The 24,649-nt window shown below is 34.3% G+C and overlaps 1 protein-coding gene across 1 annotated transcript in view; it reads right to left on the bottom strand.

Moving 5' to 3' along the window:
* Nucleotides 1–24,649, bottom strand: part of GPM6A (glycoprotein M6A) — a 115,585-nt gene that overhangs the window by 29,148 nt on the left and 61,788 nt on the right. Inside the window, exon 2 of the mRNA XM_005415544.2 lies at nt 9,007–9,199. Within this exon, the coding sequence (XP_005415601.1) occupies nt 9,007–9,199 (193 nt within the window). The remainder of the gene's footprint in view (nt 1–9,006; nt 9,200–24,649) is intronic.

The following is a 24,649-nucleotide window of genomic DNA, read 5'->3' as shown; positions in this document are numbered from 1 at the left end:
TCAGCAGGTTTTTGTGAAAAATTTCTTAATAGAGTTTTGGAACAATCTACATACTTGCTAGGGATATTTTTTTTTAAATATGGTTAATATAGGAATGCAGTACAGATATTTAGTTGTAACTAACAGCTAAAGTTCACACTAATTTGCCCTATGACACGATTCTTATGCTGCCCAGAAAACCATTATATTCTAAAAAATTATGTGTGCACTTCAGTCTAAACAAGTGATAAAAGCGTAATATTCCAAAGGTTTCATTGGCCTATCCACCAGAATATCAGATATTAGTGTGGGACTAGTTTTCCTGAACTTATAATTCTGTCTCATGTTTCTATTCCAGAATTTATAACATAACATAACATGTCCAATATATACAATAATATTAATATATTACAGGTGTTAAGTAGAACATGATTGTCAGTGAATTGTACCTATACTCTGTGACTGTAAGAAGTTTCAGGCAATTACATCTATTTCCAAGCTAAAAACTTCCAAACATAATAAGAAAAATAAAATACCAGAGCAATCAAAGTACTGAAATGTTAATAAGATTGTCATAGTACAATATCTAATGAAAAACTGTTTGGGTGGTTTTTTTTTTTTGCAGCCTGCATAGACGATTCAGAAGGATGAGAAATACATGCAAATGTCACCATTAGGGTAGAAGGGCTTCTTCTGTTTTGGAGGATTATTTGGGTTTTTTAAAATTTGTTTTCTCTTTCAACGATGGGGAATTTTGAATACTTGATGTTTACATCTAGAACACACAATGACCTCTGTTACTCTGTAAACCAGCAGAAATGCTGGCCTCCATGCTGATCCTCTTGCCCCCTAAGGGACTGATGCCAAGAGGGCGTTAAGACACTGAGATAGCAGCCTCCCCCCTCATACTGTCTCAATCTTGTAGAAATAGCTTTGCAATTGTGTTTTTAGAAGACAGACAAGATATAAGGGGATGTTTACAAGCAAAAAGGTCTGGTTAGGCTATGCAGAAACCAAGCCCCCTGGAACTTTTGAAAAGATGTGCTCAGGCTCTCCTGCAAACCACCTGGGAACAATTTCTTGGTGTCAGTTCATGATACTATTCACTTAAATAGATTGAGGAAAGAAGATAGCTTCTTCTTTGAAGAAAGCGAAATTGTTAGGAAAAGGAGGAGACAAGCAAAGACAAACTTCTGAAGGAAAACAAATAGAAAAAAAGAAGAATTTATTAATAGTCATGTACTACCTGCAAAGTAAGACAAAAACCCCCAATAAAAACCCAATGAGGTAAAAGAAACTGAAATATTCTCACTGTGAAGGGAAAAAAAATGAAAATAGAAAAAAATTTCAGCATAAGTCTATGAGGATTTTTTTCTAGATTAGGTTAATAAGGAGTCTAATTTCTAAATTTCAGGTGGGAAGAAAATAAAACTGGAGTATAGAATGCTCAACTAAAGTTCATTAGGAAATGACAAGAGAAAGGATTAACAGTAAAGAAAGGATAAGACCAAAAAAAACCAAAAAGTAATTTTTATTAAAGTAGAAAAAAAATTAAAATAGAAATATTGAATAATATTGAATATAGAATAGAAAGAAAACAGAGACAAAAACAGAGACTTTGATTATGCATTTCTGGGGGAAATTTGTAATTGTGTAATCATAGAAAAGATTTGCTCAAAACTAAAGCCAGATTGTAGTATTATATAAAGAAGACATCATCCTACTACAATATGCAAGTTACATTCATATTCTGCAAGGGCCAGATTTTCCTGTTCTGCTCTGAAACAAAGCTGATGTGACATAAGTACCCATTGGTTTTAATTTGCGATGTACAGCTCTCTACAGCCATGCAGAGTAGAGCCCTAGATCATCATCCTCTACAAGTACGTTGCTTCCTTCCTAGGAATGGAATGGTTGAGTACAGATTTCTTGCAGAACGCCTAAAAAGCCATCAAACTAATGGAAGAAGAGCAAAAGCAGCACAAACCACACCTCTGTTCTGTGAGTCTTGTAACTTTCTTGAAATAGGTAAAGATCCAGCATAAGAATTTTAGTAATCATGAAAACTTTGAGTCCAGAAGACTGAATTTTTACTACTACTGATAGACAAGCCTTCTCCTCAACATTGTTTCGGGGTTTTTGATAGCCTAATTTTGTTCTGTCTAAAACTACGTCCTTAGAAACTTTTTTAGAGACACTCATTACAGAAGAGATCAGAAGCCTCCTTTGTCTGAAGAAGGCAAAAGCCTCACTGGAACTAGCGCAGAGTATTGCGCTGATTTCTGGTGGAATTACATTATGCTTGTTGTACACTGTGGGTACTGAATTTCCAGGCAATCTTCTGTAGCAGGAAAGTGTAAAAGATGTTGCAAAAGCATATGGCAGGATTTGTGAGCGTTTCATTAGTACAGCTACAAACTTGGAGGCATACAAAGTACATACTGACAGTGTAAGACTGACAGCTTGTTACTGTATGTCCAGATTGGGATCAAAATAGTGAATTTACCCTTTTCAGATATCCTGTGGAACAGAGAGCTTGTTTTACATGCTGCATAAAGCATATTTAGCAATATGGATATTACATATAAAGACACACTTTCCATTTTATCTGTTTATAAAGTGAACTAAGACTAAAGAGAAATAAAGGCAGTTAAAAAAGAAAAAGATGTTTCTATGGAGATGAACCACCTACTGAGAAAGGGAAAATCACAAGACATTAAGTTATTATAGCTAATCTAAGATTCCAGTCAACCAGGAAGGAGAGCTACTTAACACAGTACTAAATAATACAGATGTCTGCTGAAAAGTAGGAGACTGTATTTGCACAGAAGAAGACCAATAAATTCTTTATGTAAGATCACTCTGCTGGTATTCACATGCACTGCTATGAATTTTCCAGATTATTCCACTGGTATTCTCATGGGGTGAATTTCCTTATTCAATTTCATAAAATGAGGACTATGAGGTCTTTGCAAGTAATTGACAAATCCTAAATTTTACTTACATAAGTTCTCATTGGTATTGCCTTTAACAGAATAAAGAAGACTGGACTACATAATATAGCTGAGTAGGTGGTAAATGTGACTTTTCAGTGCTGTATCTTATATGCTCTCAGGTGCTGTGATATTTTTTGCTGGATTTGATGCATCTGCCAATGACACTAGATCTAAAATTCTATGTTCTGCATCTAATATTTAGTTTGCTGTATTTGTCCAGTTCTGCTATTTATATGTGACTCAGTTATTCCAATGAAATAAAAACTGTTCTCCTTAAGGAACCTGAATCTTCAATGACGTTGCTCTCTCTCTAGTGGTTCCTGCCAAATTATAATACCCAAAGAAGACACATGGGTCAAGGTTGGATATTCCACACAGAGAAAGCTTCATTCTTCTACACAATCTCTGTTGGTGTTTCCAAGCATGCTATGGCACAGGCCTGTCTAAATTAGCAATTATTTGATATAGAGCTTTATATGTTTTGCTTTCTGTAATACAAATAAAACATAAAGTATTTGAACATAAAGTTCAAATTTAAAGAATGTTTTTGTAAACAGATCAAAAATGTATAGGGAAAACCGGATTACTGCTGTGTATTAAGTAGATGCCTTAAACAGAATCATCACACAGTCTAATGAAAATGTTTAGAAATATCACATTTAATATTAGCTGTCCTTTACTATGGGGCACATTGTAATAACTTTCATGGCGTTCCACTAGTATAAATGTAGAAAGATTGATGCTAACAGTAACATTTTAGTGCTACCAGTATTTAACTTGGCTGTGCAGCAAAGTCAACAACAACAACAACAAAAAAGATAGGAAATAATAACATCCATTTATCTACCTCTCAAAACATTGTTTTTTATCCCTAAGAGGGGAGATATAAAAGATTCTACACCATTTTTTTTGTTTTGCTCAAAAGAAAACAGTTGTGCATACATATGTATGTTACAAAACAATACTATCTAATAAACGCTGACTATACACTAACAGAAAAGTCATCAGCAAGCATCAAACTTGGCCACAGCAGTACCTGAAACACAGGTTTCACGCCCAAAAAAGGAAGGAAATTTTTAGACCTAGGAAGGTGGCACCAATACAGTGTCTATGCAACTTCCTGTAGAGAACACAGTGACAACAGAACTACAGATTGCAACTTCATTTAGTTTACTATTTAGTTTCACGCCTTTAAAGGAAGTGAATTTACAATTACATGAATTAGCTTTGACAGTAGTAAGAAAATGGGTTTAATGCTGCTATCAGAGAGATTGCTTCATTTTCCACTCTAGGAGCATGATTCCCTTGTTCCATGGCCTATATATCACAAACATGTGACAGATGGCACTAACTGGCTTTGCGTACTAGAGAGAAAGAACTGGAAAAGGATGCTGTTGGGAAATACACAAAACATATCTTGTGCTGCTGATTTTCTAAAACCTTCTTTTGGAATTTTTTGCAAACACCAGAAAAATATAAAAATCCAGCTCATGTGATACATGCTTGATAAGCATATGTCTCTTTCTGCTGACTTTGTAATGTTCTCAAAATCAGTGATTAAGTAAGAAAATCTAGTTATACCTGGTACTTTGCAGATAGTGTTCACTGCATTTTATTAAGTTATTGGGAGAATGACTGAAAACCACATCCACCTCAAGCAGATGGTTCAATTTTAGTCAAACCTACAGAGCTGATAAACTGACAAAGTCAGCAACATAAACCATTCACCTCTTGTAGTTAAATATTATAAAAGCCGTTTTCAGGATAATTTAAAGCATCATATGTATTTTCTTAGGCTTCCTTTGGATTACGAGGAAGTAAAATAACTTCTCTACAGCCACTGAAAGAATCCACATCCCAAAAAAGGGCCTATGATTTCTGCAAATTCCTAAACAAGCTTTCCTTCACTTGGTGAGGGAGTGGGTAGAGGGAAACATTTACCATTAGAACAGTGATATGGCTGATAGTGAAAAAGTCTGGAACTGGAGGGAACGAAGCATCCCAGAAGTCATTCAGAAAGCAATATAATTACAGGTTAGTCTCATTGAAAAGGGCACAAATTGATAATTCCAAATGTCTTCATAGCCATCCAATTCATAAAAGTTTATGAATTTAAAAATTACTGTCTAAAGAAAGAAGAGTCTACCATTCAGCTATGTGATTTTTGCAGACATGTTCTCTCCATAAGGAATACCTGTCTATACAGCATTTGTTCTTGTGAATCTGAATACCTTTGATTTATATTAGCTTTCAAGTCTTTAGAGTAACTGTTTTACCTTTCTCCCCTGAAGAAACTACAGTCAGGCTTTAATCCACTGCTTTGAGACAAAATCATTTAAAAAAAATCATTGGCTTTTTTTTAGAAATTTTTGGGTTTTGCATCTTATTACAGGCTGAATTTTGGGTTGTATTTTCCCCCTAAAAACAAGCAAGTGAAAAAGCAGTCTCTCTACACTACCCAGCACCTCTCTAGGTTGCCTCCATAGCTTTGGAATTATTGACCATGATCATTCTGTATTGTAACTTGGAAAGAAAATCATAAATTTGAGAAAATTTATGCAACTGACTGGCATTTATAGAATTTAAATGGCAGCTACAAAACTTTCTTAGAGTTTTTAAATTACAAATATTTACTACTTGTCAATATTTCCACAGCAGATATGATATGCAGCTGTTATGGACTCCTTGAATTCAGACAGTAATCCAGAGAGAGATGGAATGAAGGACCAGTCTGCAAGACCAGCACTCAGATCACCTCTGAGGGCTGAATCCCCAAGAGCTGAACACTCCAAGTGAACTTTGCTGCCTATTGCAGGTTCTTTGTTAATTAATCTCTCCCCAAGTGTCAAGGCATCATGTGGAGCATGGACAGCCCAGAGCAGCCCCAACCCTGTGGCCAGAAGAGTCTGAGGTGAGGGTCTGAATCCCTCTGGCTTCACTGAAATGGGGTCCTGGACCATGGGAAGGCTGAGGAGAGGCCAGGCAGGGACAGTCAGGGCTGTTGATGCCCTCAGGGACATTGATATGGGCGTTTCTGAATGGCATTGTTGGATCTAGGTATTTTGGCTTTTATTTTAGGCATTTAGAGAGTGTTTCAGATTTTGTTTATGCCCTCATCATGCCCTACTTTCTCTACAGAGGTCTGCTGCTTCTTCTAAATTATAGCCAGTAGCTGCATTGACAGAGATAAAAGACACAGGGTGGCTTGTGAGCTGTGTTATTTGCATTCAGAACACAATGCAAAAAGTTAAAACAGCCTTTATCTCTTGCCACCCACATAAATAGCTCTCAGATTGGGATTGATTTTTATGCTGAATGACATTTGAATTGCAGCATGCTAATAAAAATATAGACAGAAACCATAAGCATGATTAAACAGAATCTAACACACTTCACTCCACTGCAGCATCTGCCTGGGACATTTATCACAGAAGGACAGACTCCAGGCCAGCCTGAGACACTTCAGCACTACAAGCATTAAGAGCCCAAATGTGTTAAATAACCTTTAAAAAGTACAGTTGAGTAGGGCACACTGCCAGATTTTTTTGAAGTTCTTATTATTTTTAATCATAAAAATAATAAAAAAAAGGTTTCATTTTCATTTCAATGTGTATTGTTTTAAGGATGTAGGCACTACAGCGTTTATTTCTACTTACATATTCTTCTTTCTGGTTTTTGGTCTTTCAAAACTATGATTACTACAGAGCTTTTGTACTGCCAACACTTAATACTTGTGAGAAAATATCAGGGATTTATTCTCCCTACAAAATTATTTTAAAAGTTGTGTAATATCTAGTTAAATGGTAGAAAATTAACATGTGCTAATTTCTTTGAGAGTCACACAGTTTACCCAGTTCAAAGCAATTGCTTATCTGCTTTTAATCAGTATATTTGCTCCTCCTGCCTTTAAGACATAAGTTTAGATATACCTTTCACAACTGAATACAATCAAATTTCATTTTACAATAGGTCTACCAAAGAAAGAACTGGGTTTAATATCTCTTCAGGTAAGAAAACAAACTGATCCAAAAGCTACTAGCTTAGAAAAACAAATGGGAGGGGGGAAAAAATTACAATTCCTTAATCTTTTATGGTGAATTATATGCATTTGGACTATATTCCCTGACTGATACTTTCACTTTAGGATGTGACAGAGAGAAGCTGAAAAACGTGCTATGAAGAGAAAGCATTGATTTGTGGCTGTTCTGCACTAATAGCTTCCTAGAGACTAATAAAATAAGTTAGAGCCTAATAAAATGACTGATCTTTCATTCAGGATAACAATGAACCTTAGCCACCAAGTCAAGCCAGACTCATCATTCTAAATGACAATACAAAAAGGCAAAGCAGAAGATACATCTTCCCCTTAACATATTATTATACAAGGACATAAAAATTCCTTGATCCAAAGAAGAAATTTTAATTTGCTGTAGCAGTGACATACTTATTTGGTTCATGCTCCCTTTTGGCTACTAATCCCACAGTGAGAACACCTAAAATTTGCAGAGGAGCTTTGGAAAGGATGTTGATAACATACCCCAAGAGAAGTTAGGAAATTTCAGATTCCATTTCTAGCTCTTGTACAAACAGCGGTACCCAGTCAGATCAAATATACATATATCTTGTTCATTTTTGTATGTCAAACCATGAATAAAAGGAAAGAGTAAGAGCAGGCGAGTCAACAGGATAACCTCCAACACTAGTCAAGCCTTTGTGACTTCCTGAGCTGGATAAGTCTGTGTGTATTAGAAACCACCAATGGATTTGTTTTTCATGTTTATCCAGTCTTCCCTTGAAGACATAAAAACTTCTGGCATCCATAATATGCAATAGGTTTACAGTTTTGCTACGAAAAAAACTGAAGAACTTGCTCCGGCTGAATCTGGTGCCTACTACCCTCTGATACCTCAAACTTTTTGTACTGGAATGGAAAGACAATCCAATCTTGCATGTCTCATTCATAATACTGTGAATTTACAGACCACTCATGCAACAGTTCTTAATTATCCCCTTTCTAGACTGAAGAATTATCCTATACTCAATTTTTAACCATTTACCTCCTGTTCTATTATTATCCTTTATTTGTGTTGAGGAACCAACGTTTTATACAGTATTTATTATACGAACTGAAGATGGACTTGTATAACGGCATAAATATGTTCTTTGTTTCACTTTGATTTTTCCACTACTTGGTTTCTTTTTTGATCACTGCTAAACCTGGAGATGTTTGTTGTGGAACCATCCATCAGAAGAGGTCAATGTTTTTGATGATCAAATCACTTCGCTTTTATGGAAAATATTCATTAAAGAAAATAATTACAAATTTAAGGATAGACTTCTTCAGCTTTAGTTACAACCATTAGCAGCTAGGTAAGAATTTTAATTTCAAATACCTAAGAAAATCATGTCTTAAAGAGAAAATTTTAAAGACACAAGAAAACATTTCATTTAATTTTAGCATGCAATAAACTATTTTTTTAAGGTAATAAATTTAACAAAGAGAAGTTGATGCTCAGCAAAACAAAGGTCTTCCAGAAATAGATTTTCAGGAATAGCAAGGCATGAAACCTTCAAAACAGATTAATTCTAGAAAAACCAGAGGCAACAGAATTTTGACATTTCAAGTCTCAGGGTTTTGAACAACTCCTTGGTTACCTCTTTATTGTGTTTATTCCCAGATACTTGTTGCACAAGTCTGCTTTATCTATTTATAGTTTGTGGCCACAGGGTTTGCTTGTTTGTTTGCTTGCTTGTTTGCTTGTTTTTTAAATGCAAGATTGTATGGAACAGATTTATCGATATTATACTAAATAAATTTTAGTAATAAATTAATTAAAGCTGTGGGATATTTAATAGTATTACAAATTGCTTGTAAATACTAAAAACATTAGCTTGGTTAAGACTTCATCTGCTAAGCTTATCCAAACCATTTTCTTTATGATTTTCACTAAAAGAATATTTCCTTGAGTCAAATTCATATCTTATGGAATTTTTCAGCAGTTTTAAAAGGAAACAAGTAAAAAGAACTTACAGGGTGAAGGCATCAATAACATCTCCTGCAGATCTTGTCATCTCAAAGTAGGTTTGCAGGATGTTGACAGTTCCTGAAAGTGCTTCATGCCCACAGCCACAGAACAGTGCAACTCCAGCATAGAGCAGGATGGTGGCAATCAAAGATGCGTAGGGAATGCCTCCCAAGCATTTGATGCAACACTCGAAGCATCCTACAAGAAAGAAAAGAAAAAGGTTATATGCTACTAAATTATATCAAAAAGGCAAAAAGAATGTTTTTCTCGTGAGAAACACTTCTGAGAATTAAAGACTGTAGGCCAAAGAGAGTTTAGGTCGAGTATAACCACCCAGACTGTCAGAAAACATGTGAAAGGTTAGTCCAACTTCTGAATTTTCTCAGTTGCTACTTGACCTATTAAATGTAGACATGCCTCCTGATTAACATGAAAGGTTAAACAGTCAGTTCCTTCACGTTTTTATTCAGAGCATGTTACAACGTCAGTCTTAGGTTATATCTATATTCACACTTCCTGCTGGTCATCTATCAGATTACTGAGGAGGACTCTCAATAACAGGAAAACCACTAAAAAAAATAAAGATTTTCAGTCCAATACCTTCCATCATCATAGGTTTATTCCAATTTTTTTGGACATACACTTCTGACAACAGAATTGCTCCTGCCCACAACACCAATTCCTTGTGTATCACTCAAATAACACACAAGCATAAATAAAGACATCAATCAAAGAACACAGAATTAGAAAAAAATTTAGTCGAATTTTCTCTCAATATATTTTACTCGGTGTGATGTTTCTTAAATGAAGGTAATTGCTCTTGAGTTCTAAAAGGCCAACTTCTTGTCCCGCCATCACAGTGTCTAAAACAATGCCCAGTTCCACAAAAAAAACCACATTTCTTCAGTAAGTGTCCTCAAGTTTCTGGCACTACCCTGCCAAGTTTCATGAATGCAGCATCTCTGACTCTTCCAAATCTCATCAATCCCATAACACCTCTTACACCCCGTGGAGTTCTTCCTCTTGCCTTCTGAAGGGATGGGGAAGGCGGGAACCACTGGCTGAGAGAAGACAAACAGGCACTGACTCAGTAATCAGAAGCTGTGTTTTCTCCTAAGCACTACCAGTTTATAGCAAAAAGGACCTGGATAGAAAACAAATTGAGGCATACAGATTTTAAATATTTATACAGACAAAGACCAATTAAAAATTACATATAAGATGCTCAACAGGTATGATTCAATATATTTTAACTTGTTCCAAAGGCTTTATGCTGTGCTAATTATAGTACCAGAGATATATAAAAAAAAAACCATTCTTTAAAGACAGTATGTCTACTTTCATTATGTCTAATTCTCAAATGTAGCTTCTCTGTGTAATTTCATATTTTGTCTTTTAATTTGGTATATTTCTACTTACTTTAGCCTAGATAAGCCAAGTAATAATTCCCTCTATCTGTTAAAACCTACATTTACTTTTCATTTACTTCTTTTAATGAACAAATATTAAATAGTCATACATATATGTTTAGCATTTATATATGTATATAAATTTATATACAAGATTGCATGAAGAGAACAGTTTAAGCCATTTTCAAATATGTACACATTTTACCCAAACAGAAACCCCTTGCTATTTTGTAAATAAAAGTAATATTATGGAAGGCAGTACTCAAATGGCTGGATAGTTCCGGGTAAAAAAAAATATAGTATATTAAACATTGAATATACTAAATATATAAAAGACAAAATAATACCCAAGTATGTATGCTAGTTGTACAAAAAGAGAAAGAAAGTTATAGCTTGAGACTACTTTTGTTTAATGCCAACTTACTGTATCAGAGCCAGCTGTGAAATACCAGAGGTAAAATGTGCACAACCATACATTCAAACTGCTGCCAAAGTCTTGCTGAGTAACCTGTAGTACAAGTCACCCACCTGGAGCATTCACCACACACTACTGGGGGGTAACACCTTTCAGATTTTAGGTGAGAGCATTTCATCTCCCTGCTCCCCCATCTCTGAGCCCATACATTACTGGGTGAAGAGCAGATTGTCCTTGCAATTCCCACCATTCCACTGCATTGGCAGCAGGCAGCTCTCCTCTTCAGCAGCACAAGGCTTTGGATGTCCAGGATGGATGAACCTTTCTTTAGTGACAGACTACAGCGGTTTTATACCCAGGGACTCTGGACTTTTCATCAGTGCAAGGTCTTAGGAACGGACTAGAAAAATTTATAAATGCTTTTGGAGTCATTAATTCTGCATGCAGATAACTGCAGGAATCTCTTAAAGCTTCCTTGGTCCTGTTTTCTAATATTACCCAACTGTGATTAATTCTTCAGTGTTTAAAAGACTACACAAATACTAAAAAAAAAAAAAAAAAAAAAATTCACTGGAAAATCTTTTTCTTAAAGGCAAAAATCCCAAGAAGTATATATTTGAAATAAGTTCATTGAACAAGAATTATGGGATAACACAGTTACCTGACATCCGAGTTAACACAAAATGCCCATTGCCATTTTCAGCACAGAATAACAGCAGGAAAAGCCTCAGAAAATTAATACTGTACATCTATTGACATTATATGAGAAAGTAAAAAAGGGGAAAGATAACAATAGGGTAATAACAGGAATGATGTATGAGGGCTTGTAAAGTCAAAGATGAAAAAATAGCATAGACCTAAATATTTTCAGGGACACATAGACTGTAGGGAGTGTTTCTTGATATTGCAATAGCCGGTGCAGGGAAGAGGAAGAGAGATTTTGTAAAGATTTCTTTTTCCTCTTCTGAGAAGAAGTGGAAGAAAGTTGTGTACACTGTTGTCTGGGAGCAGCTGGCTGAGCATTATCTCCTGAAGCTGCTACACCTCACTCTCTAGGTCCAGTGAGGCTTGAGCACACACCCAGATGCCACAAATTTGGATGTCATCAAAACTCACAATCAAAACCCATATTACTTGAGCTTTATTATAGTGAAACAGTGTAAATCTGTAGTAAAATAGCATAACAAAGTAAAACCAGTATAAATGGTAGATGTATAATGTACAATCCAAGGAAAAATTTAATCCAAAAATAAATCAGTTTTTTTCATCCGTCACTTCAAAATTTGTAAAATAACTGAAACAAATTTATAGTTTGTGAAGTGCTTCTATTCATCTCTCACATTCAAACTGTTCATGTTTATAAGCCTTTGAGGGAAGCTTTTATTGGTATATTTCACCAACCTGAGCTCTTCTCATTCATAAAAAAATACTGGGAAAAATTTAATTCAACCACGTGAAATTTTCAGATAATCATATATTGTCAAAGCCTTGCTCATTTACTTCACTCTTCTATAGCCCTACTACCTTTCTCACTGCTTACTTAATGAGTAACTCCAGAGTTTTCAGCACCGTCAAAGCAAATGAAAACTAAAGAAAACCAGTGAATTAGCGTTATGATTTTAAAATGGATATTACACATCATTCATACACCACACAAGGTAATGTGCTACAGGTAATATCTGCTCCAATTCTTTTCTTTCAATTGTTCAGAACATGCAAATGGCTGTTTAATACCAGAACAATAGCAATGCTATTTTTACCTGCACAGTGATATTGAATCACCAGCACAGTGTGACTCAGCTGTGAGATGTGTGGATGTCTGTGTGAGACAGGCAGTCATTCACCTCTCCCAACACCCTCTTCACAAGGCACTTAACACATACAGTCACAGAAATAATTGCTAGGAAAGATTAAAAAGATTCTGTGCTCCTTTGATGTTTATTCTCCTCTTCAAATACAGTTTTCAGTACTTTTCAAACTGTTCACTCTGCACAATACACTTGTGCTATATAATTCAACATCCACTGTTCTTATTTTGCCTATGTATACCAATATTTTTCCTTCAGGTAAAAATCCAAATCTTCTGGGGCCACATGTCTGTACCAAAACTGCAGGAAGTAATTGAAAACATTATCCTTTTTTGTGATTTTCAACATGAAACTCTGTACTGTTCTTTTTTTTTCTCTATTTTATTAAAATCATTCCATAGAGAAAATTCAATCATGAAATACACAGAAGATGACAAGAAAAGAAATTTTATTTTATGCAAATAAATGAAACTCCAAATACTGACTATATTCAGCTATCAAAACACAACACATTAATGTTGCATTCATCCATTTCCAGTCAACAAACATCTCATAGACAACTACCTCCTTGTTCGTCTTAGTAAAATTATTACTGTCTACACCAGAAATATTCTTGATATAGATCCCTAAACTTCCTTATACCGGCAAATCTGTGCAAACCTCTTCTCATTCCTGGGGTTTGGGCCTAAGTATTCTATTATATCTTCAATTGCATCAGCCAAAAATAAGTTGACTTTCTGTTTATACAATCTCTACATTAAAAAGGCAAAAAATTTAGATATTGAGCAGAAGAAGAAATTTTCCCTGTGATTTAAATGTAATTATGCCCACAAATTGCATCACCACAATAATTTCTTTGTTCATGTGTTATGATATGTGAACTCTTTCTCCTCATTGTAGATCAGGACATGTAACTAACAAATAAAATACTCAGTCCATTTCTGATCAGTATTTTTAAAAGGAAAAAAAAAAAGATTCAGGACTTACATCTCATGCCATTTCTGTCTGTGAAAGTTAAATCAGTGATATCAGAACCAGTTTCAGAATGCTGTTATGCTACTGCCTTTTACATAAATGGTTAAGAAAACCCATTCACCCCAGATATTAGTATGAAGAAAATCAATATTAAAAATATGCAAAAAGTAAACATAGAAAAGACAGAAGGATATTCTGGGTATGTTTTTTTCATCCTTTCCAACTAATTTGCAGCTGGAATACCTAAACGATTAATCAGAGACAACTACATGTCCAAAGAATTACTGATTAATCACAGATAATTACCTCTCTAATGGGAACAAGTACTTCTGAAGGACATACAACATTTTAATAACATTTTTTCTTAAATTACTTTTCTTAAAGAGTTTTCTATCTAATATTAGAAGACAGGACAGCAGAATCCAAGTAAAATGCCAGAGAACTACATACACTTGCAATGGAAAACAAAATAACAAAATCTCCTGTGTCTTCCATGCCTGGCCAGGCATGCATATTCTTCATATCTAAATTTGTATCCCTTGTCACACAGCTTTCATGGCCAATCAACTCAAATACAGTTTCCCAGCCCCATCATGAAACATGAATATTTACTTCTGAATTCTAATAAGCTAGACTTAACCTCAACTCAAGCTACTGCTATGTAATATTTTAATTGATAAACAGAGCCATCAAAACACAAGGTATTGAACAAAAAGCAACACTTTTTACTTATATCTCATTCCCTCAATTACTCAACATGCAGCATGATTTCCTGATCTGAAACTGGACCCCAGGACTTCACAGTATAGCAGCAGGTAGAAGCAATCCAGCTCTCTCAATATTATCCCAAGAACAGAGGAATGACAAGACATTCACAATGTGGTTTTATAAAGCTGCAAATGAGGTGAAGCAACGTTTGGGAATGAATCATCAAAGATTACCCCTCTACTTTGACTTGGAAAACCTGCTCAAGAAGTGCTGCAAGCACAATCCCATGTGATTTGATCCCAGGCTTATTAATGGAATACATGCCCACTCTGCTCCACCCTCTCCCATTATACAAGATCTACTAGAAACTACACCAGTAATGCTAACAACTGAAGTTGTTTCTTAGTCTTGTTCAGGAGATGATTTCTCATTTAGATTAACCTTCAATAAGAATGCTTACAATTACATAATTACCTATTAGGCAACAAAAAGCAATTTCACAACAAAAGTAATTCTGATATCCTGAATGCTATGACTGCAGTGGAAAAGTAAATTTGACATTAACACTTGTAAGAAACATGATATGTAGAAAAGCAAGCATAATGCCCCAACAAACACAAAAGGATTTTAGGAAATAGGCAACTAATTGCATGAAAATAAAAAAAACAAATATGAAGGTATCCTTTTACACATTAAATTGTGTATCATTACTGGATCTACTTTGACTTATCTCCACAGTGTGACTGGATATTAGCTAATCAGATATCAGCTAATACAGAAAATGAAAATGTTAGTCCTGAGGCTTTTACAGTCATTCTGCAGTTTATAGTTGCTTCAGTTACTGCACTCAGCATGGGACCAAGGCTAAGAGGAATCATAAAGACTTTTTCTTATTTAGATGCAAAATGCCTCAAACTAAATTGACATAACTAACACTGTGCATTGTCAAAATCATTATAATGTGTGTTTGTTCATGAGAGTCTCACTGGCCAAGATGACAGTTTTAAGCAGTGGAGATATAGACTGGTTATGCTGGATCTTGGAAGCAGCTCCCACAAACCCAGGCCTTCACCAGATCACTGTCCTCATATTGCCTTGCATTAAAAAAACAAAAAATCCCAGAAACCAGCTTTGTGGACTGGTTAGGATAACATTGATGCCCAGGGAATTACATGGAGGATAAACGTGCAACTTGCGGCCAGAAACTGCTCTATAACGTCTCACACAATTCCTCCTTTAACTAAAAAGCAACAAAATATTACCTTTGCAACATCCATCCCACCTATGTTCTGATTCTCTAACTTAGAGAAATGTTCAGTCATAAAAAGAATATGACTTCAGATATTTGAATGACACTGGGAGTATGTCACCATGGACATCCCAGGTCCACACACAGATATTCCCCAGTGGCCCCAGGCCAACAACAAAAATGATCATTTTGTAGCATAAAACCCCACAATTTTCCATCTTATTTACTACTACATTTTGTCTATAGGTGGATACAAGGATTTTCACTAACAAAAAACCCAATAAAATCCTTCTAAGAGGTTTCAAAACAAAAATGAAAGCAAAATTTTCATACATTTGTAATGAAGTGGTCTGAAAATGCAGCCTTAAGAGCTAAATATGTATGCCAGGAATTCTTCAGGGAAAAAAAATTCACATCTTTATCGACAGCTTGAAGAGATGATGTTTTCTTATGTGGCTAAATGCTGAAATACTTGAAAATTGAAGCAGTAAAGGTAAAATAGTGAAATACTTGAAATTGAAGCAATAAAGGTAAAACATTTGATCCTTCAAAATGTTTTGAAATTAAGAAAATATTCAAAATCTTTTCTGTAGTCATTAAAGAAAAGGGAATAGAGTGGTCACAGTCTAAGGAACATAACTGAGTTCAGCTCCGTTTTAGCTACCAATTTTTAAGAAAAATAGAAATAATAAACTGCTTGCTTACTGTATCCTATAATAATACAAGATTGCTCAGTATTTCTACTAGGAAAATACACTGTTGTAAAAACTTTTCTAAACTGAACTTAATTCTTTGAGAAGTTTGTTAGAGATTTTAGAATTCCAAATCCAGCCTAGGTCAGTAGTCCAATGTAAATTCAAGTATTTCCTGGAAAGCAAGCAGTTTTTTATTTTTAAGTTTTTAAAACCTCCTTGTAGCATCACAAATATTTTTAGAAGAGAAAATTGTGCCGCAAAATATTTTTTTCAATAAGGAAATTACTAAGACCTTCAAAAACCTAATTTAAAATTCATTTATTAATGACTTTTTTATCATTAGTGCATATGCAAATTTTAAAGTTATTTCTTGCATGGTAATTTTCATTCGAAATATGGGGAGCTGGAGATTGCATGGTATTTTAATAAAATACAGTACATTACACAAAATCCCTCCCTCCTTTTCTCATATGGATGCTGTCTTGATCTCAGTAACAGATAACAGTTAAATCTGAACAAGTGTACTAGAATTAGTACATTTTTTGTACACTGCTTAATATTAGGTATGATTTCATCCAGAGCTGTCCCTTGTTCTTGTCTCTTGTTCCTTGTTAAGCACTCAATACTCCAGTTCAATTTGTAATGTTTAACAAACTGCACTCATGACAGAAAAAAAAAAGTAATTCAGCAAGCTCACTAATAATCATGGTACCTCCTACATCAGAAATGTAACTTAGACTTGCATTTTCATCATTTGCATTGAACACATTTCTTCCCTTATATTCAAGGCAATGAAATCTCAAATGGATTGCCTATATAGATACCTAATAATTCACTGTCTTAATGCAGAGTTAGAGTAAAATGAAACATGCTACTTTGCCAATGAGAAGAAATATTGTTTCAAGAAGCCTTCATCTATAACATTTAGCTATTCAAATAACTATGTTTAGGAAATCCACCTTGCCAAGTGACCTACAATAACCGTTACCATCAACTGATATAACAAATTTGCAAAGCCAAATCAAAGATGTATTTTATATTTGAGCTAAATTATATTAAAATAGATTTTCAGCTAAGTTTAAAGACACAGCTAACTTAAAGAAACATTATTTTCATTCTCATTGAAGCCCAAAGCATGAAAACAAACAGCAAGGAAGAAGAGGTCATCTCTTTCTCCTAGTTTAGCAGTCACATGTGTGTACTAATCCCAAGATAACAAACAAGCTTCTCTTGTTCCATCCATCTTAACTGCTCTTAAATCTAGAGGCAAAAAACCCCAAACAGGATACCTACAGCCTTTTTTTTTCCTAAATAACTGAAACACAGCTTAGGATAGCTGAATGTGGATAAATACACAAATATATTTATATACACACATACAAAAATCCATTTTCCATCATAATCAACTCTACTCTTTTATCAATAATCAAACAGCTTTTTGACTTCCCCTGTTGCACCAAAGTATTCTGCCAAAGTACTTGTTGAACTTGGATAACTCTCTAATGAATGATGAGAATCACACATTAATGAAAGAGCACTGTGAAGAAATACACCTGGATTAGCACCTTTTGGCAAAATGCAGATCTAAGTTGTAATGACACCAGAGAAACAGCGGCTTGCCAGTAAAGTCTTATAATGAGTCATGATCAAAGGTTTAGATTTCATGCAGTGAAGGTACATTCCAAGCTTTAGCAGAGACTGCACAACACCCTGAAAAGCTACTCTGTATTTCTTCCTGACTCCACAACTCAACAACAAAGGGAAGCTACCTGGGATTGAATGGAAACACTTTTTTAAAGCAAAATGCCTCATTTGCTTTGCCAGTCAGACAGGAAACTAACCTTTTTGTCACTCTAGGGTTGTTTTTCTTTGCTTCTTTGATGGACTGGTAAATGATCATCCTGCATGCTGCATGCTTCCTTTAAGGTACCAGCGCTATCTTTCCCAGCCCTGTCAAATGTAATTCTAAGAACTAATTTAAGCAAAAGCTCCTGGCTGCACACCCCACAGCTTGTCAAAAAAATTGGCTCAGCTACTATTTAGGTACCTACACAAGGCTCCATTTAGTAAGGTATTGAGAATGTGCTTGGCTGAAAACCTGTGGCTTGTCCAACTGACTTAAAATCAAATTAACACTGTAACTAATAAAATATACAGAATATGATGTAGGTATCCAGAGCTAGATGACATTACACCAGTTGATATGACACCTTAATTGTTCCACACTCATATGAAAAATATTGCATATGAGATATTTATGAATGTCCATGGTTCTGTTTATCTTTGCCTAAGGAGGTATTGCTTCTGGTGAAAAAGAAACATATTATTAAGAAAAACAGGTTAGAAAAGAGACCAGTACATGCTTGGGTAGATGGATTTTATCAGTATTGCTTGCAATGTAAACCAATGCAATTTTTTCAGAAAACTATAAATTAAAATAATTTCATTATATACATGCAAAAATGTATACATTCACACCTTGGACAGAAATGAGTACTCATATTTTGGACACTGATGATTACAATAATGTACAGAACACTGTGTTGTGATTAGCTGTTATAGAGTCTTCAGTACATTAGGTTAATTGCTGTTTAATGTGTCAGATCTCAACCTAGCAGTTAATAAGTATTAAAGTTACTGACACAGAGCAGTCACTGCCTAAAATACAAATCATTCAGGCATAACACAGTCAATCTTCATAATCTTAAAAAACCGTTATGGCTGATTTAACACAGACAACATTTGTCAGCTTCAAAATCGCTCTAAAGCTAAAGGGACAGAAATAAAACAAACTAGCTTCACAAACATGATACAAATAATGAAGATGTGGGTCAGTTAATTCAAAGAGTTTGTCCATTATGTGTTGTCCACAGATCATGTATCTAAGATTTGTACATTAAATAAATTAAAATTTATTATTAATAAATGGGTTATATGCATATTAGATATATCAATAATGCATAGATGATGATGGAAACAATTATAAGTTTTTATTTTTTGATTCAATTGAAAACAATAACTTGTAATTCTAATTCCATGCAACACTTACTACGCTAATTATAAAGTGAATGACAATGCCATGGATCATAAAACCAGAAAATAAGTATCCTTTTCATCTCTCTCATCTAGAGTTCATGGAATCAATCTCTCAATTATTTTCCTTCAGCCTGAACAGAACTATTTCTCCCAAAGGAAAAACTACTATGAAATATGTACTGAAATATAATTCTGCACTATTTTTTTCTCACTCACAAATAGGTAGAGTTATACTAGGCTTTAAGCTACATATTTTTTCTTCTTTTTTTTTTGGTGCATTATTCAGATCTTGAAAACCCCAAAAACATTGCTTCATGATTTTTCTGTGCACTCATCTGTTGGATAGAATGCTCTACAAACCTCTTAATAGGTATTTGTGGGTTCTGCACACCTTCATTTTAGGGAAGGTAGCATTCTCCTTTTTTTCAGGTGTTGGAACAGACAAACAAAGAGGTTTGTGAGCAAGTGATTTTCAGTTTGGTAGTCAGAATAATATTAATTTGATTTCTCAGAATACTTACATTTATACTATCAAAGCACACATTGCTGTTGTAATTTCCAATTCTTAATGTTTAAAACTCAGAAATAACAAAAATGCAAGTAGAGGTGAGATGCAAGTACTTTGATCTCAGGAAATTTTCCAGCAGCTGTGCAGGGCAGAGTGGTCAAAAGCATATGAATAAAATACTAAATATTCAGCATCCTTAAATGATCTTTTTTACCTCACAAATCTTTTCAGTGCTGAAGAGGATAGGGGGGTATTTTGTACAGCTGTTAGCTGAAAGCAGTGGATTTCTAGAACTCAAAAAGCCCAGACTTTTGGAAATGGTATCAATTAAAACTTTAAATTAATTTGAATTATATAGCCCTTTCTCTTCATTCTACATCATATACAACTTTTGATTCTAATGTCCTCATGTTTTTACATAACTTTTAGCTCAAAAGCCTCTTTTTGCTTCATCTGTTCCCTTTACCCTAAGGCTGTCTTCATCTTGGCTACTCCTATTCCCTTGAACACCTATTTGCCTGAGAAACAATCAGAGCTGATAATCTTGCTAGCTCTCTTCAAAGCTGGGAGACAGAAAACTCATCTGCTCTGGGGAATAAGCAGCAGGAACACAGCATTGCTTCCCTCTTCTCTCCCATCCTTGTTCACCACCCCCCTCCAAGGCACTGAGATATTCCTCAATGAAACAGACTGGCACAGGCTCTCGTGTTTACTACCCAACAGGGTAGAACATCTTCAACTAAAGTAGTAGAAAAAGGAATTATAAAAAGCTTCAGTATGAAAATTTGAATATTCTGAATATTTCTGTCTGGAAAGAAACCGATAATCTTTTAATGGAAGTATTTTATGACTGCCACTTTTACACCTCAGAAAGGGAAAAAAAGTAAGAAATAGATCATGATAGGGCAGATAACTGCTATCCTTCATGACATGACTACTTATGAAGACTGCTCCATGAAGCTAATTAATGCCATCGTACATATTTTAAAAATATATGTATGTTTAACACTTTAAAATATGCTACTTTAACCCTCCTACATGGTAATTAACAGCTTAATCTGATTTAAAACCACAAACCAATGAATCTATTAATAAGCAGGTTTGCAGACATAAATAAAACACACACATAAGTGTTAGTGAACTTGGAATATAGTCTACAGGTATCATTTAGTCAGTGCAAATTTACACATTCTTTTTTTTTTTTTTTTTTGTAGATAATAACTTGAAAGATACAGGTCATAAGCAAAGTCTCTGTGGACCAGTATGTTACATGATTTCTCAAGTCTATAACTAAAAATCTTAGTGACATAAAACTGAATGGGTTTTTTTGGAACAGAATCATTAAGCTTCCATCTACCAAGACCTCAGATCAAGTTATGTATTCCTTCTGAACGGAAACATCTGCAACTGACTTCTACTGGCTTCAAAAAGCCCATATAAATAAAACCTAAGCTATCTCCCACTGGAGTTAAACAGCTTTTATTACAGAGTCTCACAGGAATAGAAAACTCAACAAGTATTAAATGTAAAAACAAGTTTTAAAGGAATGAATAACTGTATTGAGGAAAATGGCTCTCAACCAAACAAAATAGAATCTAGTACAAGATCAATCTGCATCAAGCATACATTTCATTTTCAATCTCTATGTAGAGTGGAAAAGGCATTTATACTTGTACATTAAAATACTAAAAGACATTTACAAACAGTGTATGGGACACAGACAGGAAAACTGAAATCATATTTCATATTACTTTAACTCACCCGCTGCTTTGCCGTAAAAGACTACCTTCTTGTTTCACAAAAGTTCATTTGTGGGATACTTAGATAAAATTATTTTTTTCCCACATAGAAATCTAGAGTTAGAGAACTATTTTTAAGATGGGCACACAAAAGCAAGGAAAGATCTGTGAAAGACCAAAGGCAATACAACATGGAAAACATGTTTAAAAAAGGAAGTAGAGTTGCCATATAACATTTTCATTCTAATAATGGCAGACATCTACTAATCAATTTTTTAACCATTGGTTCCATTGATTATGAAAACAAGCCTGACCAACCTAATCCTTAGACAAAATTGCATTAAGACTGTAATTTAGGGTTTTGTTCTTAAAAATTCTTTAGAAAGAAATAATTTTCAAATAATGCAGAATGAAACCTATTTAAGTGTGACTTGCACAAAATAGAAACTACAAGACTGCGTGAAATTCAGCACTAGACTAACAGCTCAAATAGATACAGTTTCACCTATAGCTCTAGATATAGATATTGTGTGATATATATATATACCAGTTCATGATTCCTATGCCTTAACTTTAAAATAGGCAATGCCTGCAGCCATTGAGTGCAGCTAATGTTGGCTTTAGACCATTTTGTTATTATAAATTTTGTTCTTCCTAAAATGTGAAGGAAAAGAAAGCTTTTACATGAAATAGAAAAAGACAGGCCAATCCCGAAATAAGGAAGCACTGTCCAGCAGCAAGGATCAATGATGACTGCTCTCATTTTTCACGCCTCTCCTTCTCTGCCTGCTTGCTCTACAGCTGGAGATCTCTGTAGTTCTTCACAGCTACACCACTGTGATGGGCTGCTTGCTAATCTCACATATCACAGTGAGAAATATCTACTTTCCAGAAAATTATTTCACTGAAGCAGTTCCAGAGGGAGAAATCAAACCAAGCAAAAATCAAGATGATGCATCACATTTGCATAGAAACAATAGATGCAAAAAAATAAGTTAAAAAGAATATTTCACAGAAATATTAGTATTTTGTCAGTGAAAACAGTCTTTCCAAAATTACGTGTAGTATATAAAATTTATATTGGATTTTCCTTATTTAAAAGATGTGTAGATATTTTATTATAAAAAAATAAAAACCAGAAAATTTTCAAGTAGTGTGTTTGTCTTTGAAATGCAAATTCTTTTTCTCATAATGTCAAAAGATTTGAACTTGAAAGCTTTCTAATGTAATTTATTTTAATATAACATAACACATAAAGTATCTTATGAAATTTGCTGGTCATATAAAGCAAGATCACAATAGAAAGGGAGCAACAGATATTTTAGGAACACCTAGTTATTACTATACAAATAAAAGACATTTATCTCTTACACAAGTGATTTTTTCCCAAGGATTACTGACATAAGTCCTGTGTCAACTGTGGACACATTTGGTGAATAAATTTATTTTCATTTTATTATCTTCAATGTAAAAGTCTTCCTACTCATTCAATAAACATGAACAAAATAACTTTAAGGCCTCTTTGAAAAAGCAGTTTAATGTTATATCTAACCTTTTTGAAAAAGCTTTTTTTTAGAGGAAATGAAAATATGTACATTTTTTGCACGAAAATTAAAGACATGATCATTGTAAACAGCTAAATTTTTAAACTTGAAACTGTCAAAATTAATCCATTGCATCTTTTCTGCACTAATTAAATTAGGTTAGCACATCTATCTCCAGAGGTAAGCCATTTAGTGTTACAAAAGGTCACAGTCTCAGGAAGTCTTACTGAGCTCCTATACAATCTCTTCATTGTAACCCTATTCTAAGAGCAATATATTTTACTCCTGGGAAATAAAAAAGTACAGAAGTGAAAAGGTCAACAGACAGAGAAGTTTAAGGCAAAAAAAAAAAAAAAGAAAATGAATAAAACAAAGACAGATGCATTTGAGGAAAAATAATTTGCTAATGTAAAAGATATGCACATATGTGTATCCATACCACACTTAAGTATTTATACAACTTCAATTAAGTTAAACTCTAGGTTTTCTTTGAAAAGCAATTGGAGAATATGTCTTTTTTACTGTATCAATTTTTATGTCCATGGCAATTATATCTAGGCCATTCTGTCTGGGATTTCTAGTAAGCTTTACAATGCCATCATTCCAGACACACACCTTCACCTACATTTACATGGGAAACTCATCACTCCCATGTGAGAACAAAGATCTGTTATACTCAACAGCTGCTGCAGTGTGATAACAGGCAACAGTCACAGTACTCACTATGGGAATATAGAGAAAATTTTTAAAAGGAAGAACTAGATTCTTTGTGATCTGATATCACCCATACAAACAGCAAATAGATAATTAATTTATTCTCACTGCCACTACACTTCTTTTTGCAGCAGTGAAGGGGCGGCACTGAGCTATACAGACAGGCAAAAGGGTTTTGACTTCTTTAACAGGTATTCTGAACAATGCTTTCACCCACTTGCCCAAAGCATTCCAAAAAAATGTTCCTTTAAACCAATCTGTTGAAAGGGACATTATGATTTTCACAGATTTTTTAAATTTTGGGGGATCTATTTGTTTTTAAAATGTTTTAGCATTTTCAAATGGATGTGTAAATTTAAGCTTTCTTTCTTTACCTGTTTTTATATAAAATATTATAATGAAGCCAAAATTAAAATGCACATTTTTTTAATAAAGCCAAGTGATTTCTCTGAATTAACAACCAATAAAATAAAGCTTCACAACTTTAGCTCTTTCAGAATAGAGAAGTAGTATGCAGAGCAGATAAGTGATGCTCCTTGTATTTTTAGACTTTGAAGAAACAAGTCTGGGGCAGCCTTTGGTTCATTGTATAATTTTCCATTGTTTTTCTTTCCAATGAATTCTAAACAATTATTAGAGAGCCTTCCTACTTTGCCTCTTGCATTACCTGTTCTACCTGGAGGTATTTGAAGAGTTCTGAACTTTTAATTTGGGATTACATACATTATCTTCACTCTAGACAAGTTTATTCTGATTCACTTGCCAAGTACCTGGACAATCCCTTTTACATGCAACACATGAAATAAAACTGAGGGCAGTAAACATAATATAGAGAGATACCCAAGGAC

This window comes from Geospiza fortis, unplaced genomic scaffold, assembly GCF_000277835.1.
Source record: "Geospiza fortis unplaced genomic scaffold, GeoFor_1.0 scaffold40, whole genome shotgun sequence".
In the NCBI taxonomy this organism is placed as follows: domain Eukaryota; kingdom Metazoa; phylum Chordata; class Aves; order Passeriformes; family Thraupidae; genus Geospiza; species Geospiza fortis.
The sequence above is the reverse complement of the archived record's forward strand: the minus strand, read 5'-3'. Positions and strand labels throughout refer to the sequence as shown.